Source organism: Panthera pardus, unplaced genomic scaffold (genome assembly GCF_024362965.1).
Source record: "Panthera pardus isolate Hobbes unplaced genomic scaffold, ASM2436296v1 HiC_scaffold_16, whole genome shotgun sequence".
In the NCBI taxonomy this organism is placed as follows: Eukaryota; Metazoa; Chordata; class Mammalia; order Carnivora; family Felidae; genus Panthera; species Panthera pardus.
In genome coordinates, this window is record NW_026526721.1 from 69,426,974 (window position 1) to 69,439,067 (window position 12,094).

The 12,094-nt window shown below is 40.4% G+C and overlaps 1 protein-coding gene across 7 annotated transcripts in view; it reads left to right on the forward strand.

Moving 5' to 3' along the window:
* KALRN (kalirin RhoGEF kinase) overlaps positions 1-12,094 on the forward strand; it is a 669,312-nt gene that overhangs the window by 415,624 nt on the left and 241,594 nt on the right. For all 7 annotated transcript variants that reach the window (XM_053903452.1, XM_053903454.1, XM_053903456.1 and 4 more), the window contains exons 23-25: positions 1,068-1,186; positions 4,278-4,344; positions 4,914-5,023. In XM_053903452.1, the coding sequence (XP_053759427.1) occupies positions 1,068-1,186; positions 4,278-4,344; positions 4,914-5,023 (296 nt within the window). The remainder of the gene's footprint in view (positions 1-1,067; positions 1,187-4,277; positions 4,345-4,913; positions 5,024-12,094) is intronic.

Sequence of the window (12,094 nt, forward strand, 5' to 3'; positions counted from 1 at the left end):
CCTAGGATTTCTAATTCTTAAGTCTTTAAATAGGCTCATGCTCTGAAGCAGAACAGACTAGAGAGTGTACTAGTTAAACCACTAAAATTGAGGGAAATAATAACATATCCCCCATGCTTTAAACTGTGAGATTTTTTTCTAAAGGCTCCCACCCTGTATACATACAAAACAGTGGTTGAAATAAGCAGGGATGGGCAGCTAGAAAATTTCGTAATTGTTCTATCATTTAGCTTTCTATTTACAAGGGAAGTTGTTCATTTAAATAAAAATATTGGCTTTTAACATGGATGGAACTGAAGAGTGTGATGCTAAGTGAAATAAGCCATACAGAGAAAGACAGATACCATATGTTTTCACTCTTATGTGGATGGATCCTGAGAAACTTAACAGAAACCCATGGGGGAGGGGAAGGAAAAAAAAAAAAAGAGGTTAGAGTGGGAGAGAGCCAAAGCATAAGAGACTGTTAAAGACTGAGAACAAACTGAGGGTTGATGGGGGGTGGGAGGGAGAGGAGGGTGGGTGATGGGTATTGAGGAGGGCACCTTTTGGGATGAGCACTGGGTGTTGTATGGAAACCAATTTGACAATAAATTTCATATATTGAAAAAGAAAAGAAAAAAAATATTGGCTTTTATTATTTTCCCTTGACAAATGAAAGTTTTCTTATATCTGTATGTATTTCGGTTCCACACTGTTTTAATGGTTAATAACCAATCTTAGACTAATGTATATGTGTGTGTGCATATAGATAGATTGATTGATTTAATAAGGACTGAAATCCTTGGGGAAATATGACACTAATTATTAAATATACTTATTGTTTTTCCTTGCTATGGATATTAGCCCTGACCATTTGACTTGAACATTTTAAATATTTCTTATTTGGAAAAAAATGTATATTCCTTAAAGAAGAGCACTCATAGGTGGCCATTTGAAGGATTCCCCATCTTCTGAACTTGCTCCATTATATCTTTCTCCCGTTTTGCCTTCTACCTCCTCCCCTAACTTTGGTGAGTTGCTCTCCTGAAGCATCTCTCAGATGACCTCTGCCATCTCTCTCTGTGTAGGACAATAAGGACTTGGAGCTGGACATCATCCCAGCAAGCCTTTCAGATCGTGAGGTCAAGCTACGGGATGCCAACCACGAAGTCAATGAAGAGAAGCGGAAGTCAGCCCGGAAGAAAGAGTATGTTTTGGAGAGCTTTCACCCAATTAGCAAGCTCCTCTTGTTTTTCTCTGCTACATAACCCTTTTGACAGCTTAATGTGTCCTCATGACCACCCACAGAAGGATGGAATGGACAGACATGATGCTTCTAGCCACACTTCACACAAATCAAGAATTATAGAGCATTGGATAGTGGAAACAAGGAACCATGCCCACCATATAAAACATTTCTTGATCACTCTGCTTTCTTTATATTGGTGCTGGGGAATTACACATACCAAGAGATCTTGCAAGGGCTTTATGGAAAACGTTTTGACAGATTCATTTTTGGGTAGTGCTGGAAAAAAATAGTGTGTCCTAAAATTAAGAAGCCCAATGTAGTTGATTTTATCAAAATAGAGTAGGACCACAGGTCCCTTGGAGCTGAAGAAACTGAAGCCAGTCTGCAAAGCCAGAGCTTGTGTTTTATCTGGGAAGTGTATTAGTTTGTTTGGGCTGCTGTAACAAAGTATGATGAATTAGGTAGTTTCAACAGCAGAAATATATTGTTTCACAGTTCTAGAGACCGGAAATCTGAGATCAAAGTGTTGGCAGAGTTGATTCCATCTGAGGGCTTGGAAGGAAGGATTTGTTCCAGGCCTTTCTCCTTACCTTCTGGATAGCTGGCTTCAGGTGCACATGGCATTCTCCCAAAATATACTTATATACATATTTCTCCCTTTAAAAAAAATTTTTTTTTAATGTTTATTTATTTTTGAGACAGAGAGAGACAAAGCATGAACAGGGGAGGGGCAGAGAAAGAGGGAGACACAGAATCTGAAACAGGCTCCAGGCTCTGAGCTGTCAGCACAGAGCCTGACGCGGGGCTCAAACTCACGGACCGTGAGATCATGACCTGAGCTGAAGTCGGACGCTTAACCGACCGAGCCACCCAGGCGCCCCTATTTCTCCCTTTTTTAATGACACCAGTCACTTTGGAACAGGGCCCTACCCTTCTCCAGTATGACTCAGTCTTAACTATTTACATTTGTAATGGCTATTTCTAAATAAAGTTGCATTCTGAGGTACTAGGAGTTGGGACTTTAACATATGAATTTTGGGGGAACACAATTCAGCCTGTAACAAGGAGGGTAATAAAGAGATCATACTTGGCCAAATCTTCCTGCTGGACTCTCTCAGGGTCACCAAATAGCCAGAGGATGTTAAAGGGCAGGTGGAAAAGAGAACAAAATGAGATGGAGGGTAGTGGAGCTAAATTATGAAGAAAGACAGTCAAGACTGCAGGAAGCAGATGGAGAAAAAGGGAGAGGGTGGAAGAATACCAGAAACCAAGGCAGTAAAATCAAAGATAACTTTTCAAAGCATCTCAGATTATGTTCCTCCTGATTTTCCTTCTTTCCTTGTCTACCAAGTACCTGCAGTGTATAAGAAACTTTGCTCTTGTGATCTTACTTAATCCTTTCAGCAACCCTGTGTGATCAGCTGTTTATAAGTAGGGAGTCTGAGGTTTGGAGAAGCAAGTCCTACCTCTAGTAAATGACAAAATCATAACTCAGCTTCTATTTGTCTGACTTTAAAGCTCATGCCCTTTCCACTCTACCAATAGAATAAGAATATTAAGAGAGTGGCTACTTAACTCCTGCAAAAGGAAATTTTTTTTAATTGATACTTTAATATTAATAGAAAGACCACTGCTAGAACAGTGTATTGCTGTAAGGAAAATCCCACAAAGGTAAAGGTCCAGGAAAAGATGCTGCTCATTTTCATATTTCTTGTGAAATTCCCCACAGGGGACACTTTAGGGATAGTCATTCTCAAAACTTTCATGTGATGGAGCACCTTCAAATTGGGGCTTTCGTTATGAACTACCATGAAAAACTGACATAGAAAGCCTATAAGATAAATGTGTAAGCATATACTTTGGCAAATTAGACATTACCGCATATCACATGTCAGCTAGGAAGCACCATTTTTTACTAAACATCTGTAAAAGAAAGAAAATGAAGTAGGTATACTTCAGTGAAGCCACGCATCATAAGTTTAATAACTGCCAGAGAGCATTGTGTTGTTTTGGGGCCCAAGTGGAAGGGAGCTCTCTCCTTACAATGTGAAGCACAAGCTTTGCTCTACGGGAGACTGAAGAGCAGTCACAACATTGTTAACTTGTGCTGTGCCTGGATTTGCTTGCTCAGCTTCACTCACACCAGTCTGTGCTGTAAACAAGACCCGTTAGAAATAGCATCAATGTGTACAGGATAATCTAGGCCAGAGGTCAGCAAACTATGGCCTACGAGCCAAATCTGACCCCTCGTCTGTTTCGCATAGTCTGTAAGCATAAAGTTATTTTTTAAATATTTTTAAGTGGTTGAAAAAATATCAAAAGAAAAATATTTTATGATGTGAAAATTGGATAAAATTCTTTTTGTATCCATAAATAAAGTTTTATTGGAACACAACCACACTTTTTCTTTTCATATTGTCTGTGGCTCCTTTCACATTACAACAGCAAAGTTGCCCACAAATATTGACTATCAGGCTCTTTACAGAAAAAGTGTGCTACCCACTCCTCCCCCCCCCCCCCCCCCCCCGCCCCCAGTCTCAGTGGCAGCGTCTTGGGCATCTGTGCCTGGCTTTTAAACCTAGTTTGACTTCTAGTACTGCTACCATTTTGGTAAAAGTCAACAGTTCTATTGAACAGGAAACAGAAATCCTCATTCCGGGAGCTGTGAGACTTCCATGCAGGAAGCTGAGAGTGGAGCTGTCTAGCTGGTGAGAATGAGTATGAGTGTTGCTGCGTGTTTGTGCATACATGTGAGCACACACGTGTAATGGAGGACACACGCGTGTCAGCAAAGCATCACAGAGTGGCGAGACTGAGGCAGGAAAGGGAGAGAATATGGAACTAGCTGAACACAAACATGCTGGAGGGATAGAGAACCAATGATAATACTCAGAGGCAAGGAATTTTGGAGAAAGGAAGAGACATGTTGGTAAAGCAGAAAAATGGGGTCATTCAGGAATGTCATAAATGCTGGGGTGGGGAAGGGAAGTTTGAAGGAGGGGAGGTATTCTATCCCGAACCAACTAAAAGCCCATTTGTTTTCTCCTAGATTCATTATGGCTGAATTACTGCAGACAGAGAAGGCGTATGTAAGGGACTTACATGAGTGCTTAGAGGTAAGTCTTGCAGTAATCGGTTCACAGCTGTATTGGAAAAATGACAGCCTTGCCAGCGTCAAGTCCTTGAGAGGAGCTCAGTGCTCCTTGTCTTCTTCCGGAGCTTAACACATAAAAGCCAACAAAGGAAATCTTTCTCCCAGAGTCAGTAGTAATTGCAGGGGATTTTAAAATGCTTTTGAAAAGAAACTCTTCTCAGATTGGAGCTAGCCCCAGCTAGCATAGACAAGACTTGAATTCAAAATAAAAACCATGACATAGTCAGTGAACTTAAGTTGAGTCTGCAATTTACACCTTCCCCCAGACACACTCAAACACACACACACGTTTAATAAGAGGAATGTGGAGTTTGTACTTTGCTAGAGTCCAGAATGTGAGTTTCCCTAGCAACAGTTGAAGGTAATGGAACATTTGGGTTTTCTTTCTTCCCGTTCTGTTTATTTACCATCTCACTTTTTACACTCCATATGCAAGCCCAGTCTGAGTCTTAGCCCTCCCGTGTGAAGACCTGTTTATTTTGTCTGCATTTTGTAGTACTTGCCAGTGATGAAGATGTTGCTATCTTACAGACCTACCTGTGGGAAATGACCAGTGGCGTGGAGGAGATCCCCCCTGGGATCCTTAATAAAGAGCATATCATCTTTGGCAACATCCAGGAGATCTACGATTTTCATAACAAGTAGGTTGGTGGAGGGTTTCCCCAGAGCATACTTAGGGCCATAAATACTCATCATCAGGGCCTCTCAATGAGTGGATCAAAGCTGATTGGCAAATGTTGCCTGGTAATATTACCTGTTACTGCCTGGTGATATTACCTGTTAAATTTTCTTTTCTTTTTTTTCATGTTTGTTTATTTTTGAGAGAGAGCATGAGTGGGGGAGGGGCACCGAGAGGGGGACACAGGATCCAAAGTAGGCTTTGCGCCAACTGCAGAGAGCCAGATGCTGGGGCTCGAACTCACGAACCATGAGATTGTGACCTGAGCCGAAGTCAGACGCTCAACTGACTGAGCCACCTATGCGCCCCTACCTGTTAAGTTTTCTAAGTCAGTTGCTGTCAGACTTTTTTCTCACTCACCCCTATTTTTCCACAATTGTCCAAAATTGCTCATGGAGAGTGAAGTCAAGAATTCGGCAATGTCTCTCCCCAGTTCTCCTTAGGGCAGCATCTTCATATCCAATCAGAATGATAACCAGGCTTTGAGGAACTGAAAGTAGCTTCCCCTCAGCAAAATTGTGGGGAATTCTGACACTAGAATTCATCTAAGGCTAATTATTCTACCTTGTGGGCCATACGTATCAAATTCCATTGAAGTTTTTTTTCAACTTAAATTCCCCCTCTATCCCCAACTACCTGATAATCCCCACCTTCAACCAAAACAAAAACATATGTAAATAAATATATAGATAATCAGAATACCTAATGGAACACATTTTTTGACAGCTTATAGGGAATATCAGTCAACCCTCTATGTTTTGTTAAAATAGAACCATAGGGCCCTAAAGCCTCATAGTTCATTTTGTCCAACTCCCAATTTAGGTATCTTCTCTACAGCATACTAAACACGTTCTATTGTTAACTGAGTCAGCAAGAACATTGGTTGGTTAATTACATAGCCAACAAATGGAAATAACTCAGTTTCCAAAATATGACAAAGAAAGGGAACCTCAAGACACAAGAATAGTGTTGGTATAAAGTCCTAATGCTCTCTTGGAACTCTGTTGCAGAAAGGGGCTAAAGGTAGAGGTTGAATGTTGTAGGATACAATTCAGGAGGAAGTCCTATGGTCAGGCTCATCAAGGCATTTACCAAGTTAAGTAGTCATGCTGGAGATAAAACTACCAGCCCCAAGAGTTCCTGATGAGACCCTATGAACAGGTGAGGCAAGACCGTAGAACAGTACTATCCAATAAAGCTTTCTTCAATGTTTCTGGAAATGTTCTGTGTCCTTGCTGTTTAATACTATAGCCACCAGACTTGCATGGCAGTTGAACACTTGAAGTGTGATCTGTGCTACTGAGAACAGAGTTTTTCATTTTATTCAATTTAACAAATTTAGATGGCAAGTGGCTATCCCACTGGACAGCCCAGCTCTAGAAAATAAGACCTCAGGATGGCCCTTTGCTAGGAATAACTAAGAGCAAGCAAGAGTTGGATGTAAAATGATCCAGAGCTCTAAAAGGTCTGAATAGGATGTGGAGAACCACTCTTCTCTTATCAACTCCTGATGATTAATACCCTGTTATGTCATCAAATGGCATCAGTTTTAAAAGAACAGAAAATGTGTAGTTCCCATGACATGATAACCTTGTCAGACTATGAAACCAGTAAGCTCTAAGGGAAAACTTTCTGGAGTACTTAATAGAAGTTCCCAGTCTTTTCCTTCCTTCCTTCCTTCCTTCCTTCCTTCCTTCCTTCCTTCCTTCCTTCCTTTCTTTTCTTTTTTATCACAAATTTCAGCACTTTCCATTTGGTTTGTCTGGAAGTCTCCAGACATAGAAATATTCTTCCTCCTGTCTCTTTAATAAGATCCCAGTAAAGCCATTCTTGACCACTGATCCCCAGTTCTGTCCTCTGAGTCCTGCTCAGCATTATCCCACCTCCCTCAGGATATCTGAGAAGACATTGGACTGGTAAGCAGTAAGGCGTATTACTTCCACTTTTTTGATTTATGATCTCTGGAATTTAGTCAACAAGTCTCACTTTCCCCATTTTCTTACCAAACCGATTAGATATAGAAGTCTAGAGATCACAACATGCACTTCCTGTGAGCCCTGCTTTTGCCAAATCAATGTATAAGGGAAAAGAATATTCATTTCAAAGTAACAAAGTATCTACCTCTTACTCTTGTTTTGTGATATCACTCTAGTAAGCCATAGTAAGCAGTTTGGTAATTTTTAAGTAGCTGAAACAGCTACCAGTTACAAAATATAGTTCTAGGGGCACCTGGGTGGCTCAGTCGGTTGAGCGACTGACTTCGGCTCAGGTCATGATCTCACGGTTTGTGAGGTCGAGCCCCGCGTCGGGCTCTGTGCTGCCAGCTCAGAGCCTGGAGCCTGCTTCTGATTCTGTGTCTCCCTCTCTCTCTGACCCTCCCCCACTCATGCTCTCTCTCTGCCTCAGAAATAAATAAACATTAAAAAAACAAAAACAAAAACAAAATATAGTTCTAAGAAACCCTCAAGTTAAACCACATGGAATACTACATTCTGTAGAGGCATAAATTTAATTATCAAGAACACAGCTATTCAGCAAATGTTACCTATTTATAATGTTATTAAGAAACAAGAAGAAAATAAAAACCAACCTCTGAGCAACCAAAAGAGATATCACAAAGATACAGCTCTTATCTTTTCATAGTAGCACCTTTCTATCTGTCCCAACAACCACTTTACCCTTTGTTAGATTATTTAACAATCTTGTTAGATGGTTAGGTCATTTCCAAGACCATAGCAACTTAGAAGCAGTAAATAAGACTCGAGAACTTGAGCAAGTAATTTGATATTACTAGCATAAAGTAAAAGAAGATAGATAAACTGCAAAAAAAAAAAAAAAAAAAAAAAGGAAAAAGAACCCCTGAAATCATGGTGGACAAGGTCTACTCAGTATTGATTCTCTATCCCAATACAGAGCCCAGCAAGCCACTGTATTATAGTATAGCATAATAACTGATATTAGTACTAATGCTGAATCATTAGTATATTCTACATTAAAAAGAAAAGAATTCTGCATATAGTAAGCTCTCCACCAGAAAAAAATTAATGTTTTAAATTATTCACACTTTAGGGAACATCCAAGAAAATCAAGCTGTGTATTAATTCTCTGAAGGATCTGGAGGCTAAGGCTTTTCTCATATTGTGTGCTTTCTCTTTATGCCATACATATGTTGATAAATTGAAAAAAGCGTAACACCTCTAAAATCTCTAATAAATAAGAGAGAAAATGGCAATTAAGGCAACTTTGAAAATGCAGGAAATGTGAACTCCGTAAAAGCCATGTCTTTTACTGCATACCCTGGCACACAGTACACTTTAAGTAAATATTTGTTGGATGGATGGATGGATGGATGGATGGGCTCACAGACTAAAAATAGAATTACAGTTTGCAGACTAATGGCTAATGCCACTTAAGTCATAATTCAGTCTTTTGTTTGTGAAAGTCTCAAGATAGGGAAAACCATTAGGTATGTTTTTTTTTCCTCATCACTACCAGAATCTTAACAATTATAGCTTTAATAACACAATGATTGAATATCTGAATGAAGGAGTTTCCTGGAGGCTTCTTTTTTTAATTTTTAGTTTTTTTATTTGTGTGTAGTTGACACATTAGTTTCAGGTGCACAACATGGTGACTTGATGAGTTTGTGTATTATACTGTGCTCCCCACAAGCATAGCTACCATCTGTCACCATACAACATGATTACAAGGTCATCAACTGTATTTCCTATGCTGCGCCTTTCATTCCTGTGACGTAATCATTCCACAACTGGAGGCCTGTATCTCCCACTTCCTTTCACCCATTTTGCCCATCTTCCCCATGCCCCTCTGTCTGGCAGCCATCAGTTTGTTCTCTATATTTATAGGTTGATTTTGCTTTTTGTTTGCTTAGTCATTTGGGTTTTTTAAGACTCCACATGTGAGTAAAACCATATGGCATTTGGCTTTCTCAGTCTGACTTATTTCATTTAGCATAATACCCTCTAGGTCCATCCATGTTGTTGCACCTGGCAAGTTCTCATCCTTTTTACGGCTGTGTAATATTTCAGTGTGTGTGTGTGTGTGTGTGTGTGTGTGTGTGTGTGTTTACACCACATCTTCCTTATCCATTCATCTGTTGATGGGTTCTTAGGTCATTTCCTTATCTTGGCTATTGTAAGTAATGCTACAATAAACATAGAGTGCGTGTATATTTTCAAATTAGTGTTTTTGTTTCCTTTAGGTAAAAATGTAGTAGAATTATTGGATCATGTGGTATTTCTATTTTCGATTTTTTGAGGAGCTTCCATACAGGTTTCCATATTGACTGCACCAATTTACATTCCCACCAACAGTGCATAAGGGTCCCTTTTTCTCCACATCCTCTGCAGTGCTTGTTATCTCTTGTCTTTTTATTTTAGCCATTTTGAGAAGAGTAAGGTGGTATCTCAGTGTGTGGTTTTGATTTGCATTTCCCTGATGATCAGTGATGTTGATCACATTTTCATGTTGTGTGTTAGCCATCTGTATGTCTTCTTTGGAAAATGTCTATTCGGGTCCTCTGTTTATTTTTTTTTTTTGTATTGTTTGGGGGCTTTTTGGTGTTGAGTTGTAAATTCTTCATATATTTTGGATACTAACTTCCTGGGAGCTTCTTAATGGGAGGACCATAGAATGGTCCGAACACCTGTTTGCTTTTCAGGAATACTTATGAAATAGTTACTTTTTAACCTGAAAATACCCAAAGGTTCTTTTTAACCCTAGTTGTTTACATCTTTACAAAGTTACGGTTAAGTGCCACTAACAAACACATTCCTCCCATTACTAGTGCACAGTTTAGGTTATCTGCCTATGCTCCAGAGAGTGAGGGAAGGAAGGAGGGAGGGAGAAAAGAATATTGGGAAGTGGAAAGATTGAGCTCCTGAATGAGGTAGCTCATACTACCTGAATGACACAGTTAGCTGAGCCAGTAGGAAATTATTACCTAGACCAAGGGTGATATGAAGAATATGTTAAATTTCTCAGCTTGTTAGTATTGATCTTTTAAATGGTGTCACTTTGAAAAATGACAACCAAGATTAGTGTGTGTATGTGTGTGTTATCATTCTCAAGGACCTTTGTCTATATAAATATTGAACAGAGAAATTCTCAAGCACCAAAATTTCTGTGAAGAAGAACAATTCAATGTAAGTAATGGTTTTACAGAAACTGGAGGTATAAGTGGAATGATACTTAGTTTTTACCCTCTGTTCTCCCCATTTTCATACTATACCTCCTTTTTATAAAATCATAAAGATAATGAAACTTATATACACAAGAACTAAATCCATTTCTATTATATTTTGCTAAGCATTGCAGGAGCACTCAGGTAAGATAGTATATTCCATAAATAGAGCCCCCAAACAGTAATGGTTTTTTTAAGTTTATTTGTTTATTCTGAGAGAGAGAAAGAGAGAGAACATGAGCAGGGGAGGGGAAGAGAGAGAAAGGGAGAAAAAGAATCCCAAGCAGGTTCTGCACTATTAGTCGTCATCCTGGCATGGGGCTTGAACTTATGAACTGTGAGATCATGAGCTGAGCTGAAACCAAGAGTCCGGCACTTAATTGACTGAGCCACCCAGGCGCCCCCCAAGTAATGGTTGTTTTTTTTTAACCAACTTGCAATTTGTAATTCAAAAAAAATATTTATTTTCAATTTGCCTTTATTAGATTCTCAGCTAAGTAAGGACAACGGTTTAAAATGCTTATCACCTTCAGTTAAATCTGAATTTTACTTTTTTGCTTTCCAGTTATTTTTATGTTATTTGTATGTGAGTCTGAGTAATAACATTTAAAAAAATTTTTTAATGTTTATTTATTTTTGAGAGAGAGAGAGAGAGAGAGAGAGAGAGAGAGCGCGAGCGAATAGGGGAGGGGCAGAGAGAGAGGGAGACACAGAATACAAAATAGGCTCCAGGCTCTGAGCTGTCAGTACAGAGCCCTATGTGGGGCTGGAACTCACAAATGGCGAGATCATGACCTGAGCTGAAGTCGGACATTTAATCTACTGAGCCACCCACACGCCCCAGAGTAATAACATTTTTATAAAATCTCTGCTGTCAGGGCTCTGACGGTCTTCCTCACCATCAAGTACAACTATCTCCATTTACAGATAAGGACACTGAGACCCAGAAAGGAGCCAGTGACTTACCCAGTGTGGGACACCCTCTCCCCCTTTAAAGATCAGGCATAGATCCCAGGGTTTGGTTTCCCATGTCAGTGCTCTCTCCCCTTCCCCCACTCCATAGACCACCAACTGGGACTGCAAAAGCTGGTTGATTTGATTCATATCTAACCAGCTTCTATGTGGATCCCCACACTTGAGGAACACTTCAACCCCGTTCTTCCACAGGTATGTCACCAAGGTCCCACAGTCTTACAATAATTACCTGAAATATGTAATTTTTCAGCAAAGGTTGGAAAGGCAAGTGGAAGACTGACAACCAGAGCCACATATCCCTCTGGTACACTTCTTCCCTGCTGGCTTGGCTGGAAGCTTAGATTTGGCCCTGGCCTCTACCCAATGCAGTCCCAGCCTACTGTTTCTGGGCTCGAGGCTGAGGGAGAAGGACCTGAGCTATGTGCGGCTAAGTTGGGAACACTGGCCGGGCCAAAGTCAGCCCACCAGGGTACCAGGTGACCAAGGTCAGCCAGCAGCAGAGGATGGTGTGCAGCAGTGGGGGAGGAACTGGGGGAAGTGATGGGAAATAGCAGTGAACCAGTGGCCCACCCCACAGTTCCATTATCTTCCCAGAGTTCCTTCTTGGGCCAGCCCTGTGCTAGTTGGAGCTAGAACCCAGTGATGAATCACACGCAGGCTCTGCCCCCTGAGTTCTGGGAATTATTTAGGTCCTTGTGATCAGGGTGGAGGGAAGCACAAATGCAGTTAAAAGGAGCAAAGAAAATAGCTTCCGTTGGAAAAATAGGAAAGGTTTCACAGAGGGGAGGGCATTTGAGATTGGATTTAAGTAGCTTGTAGTATTTCTACAACCAGTGATGGCTCCCTTAATGATGG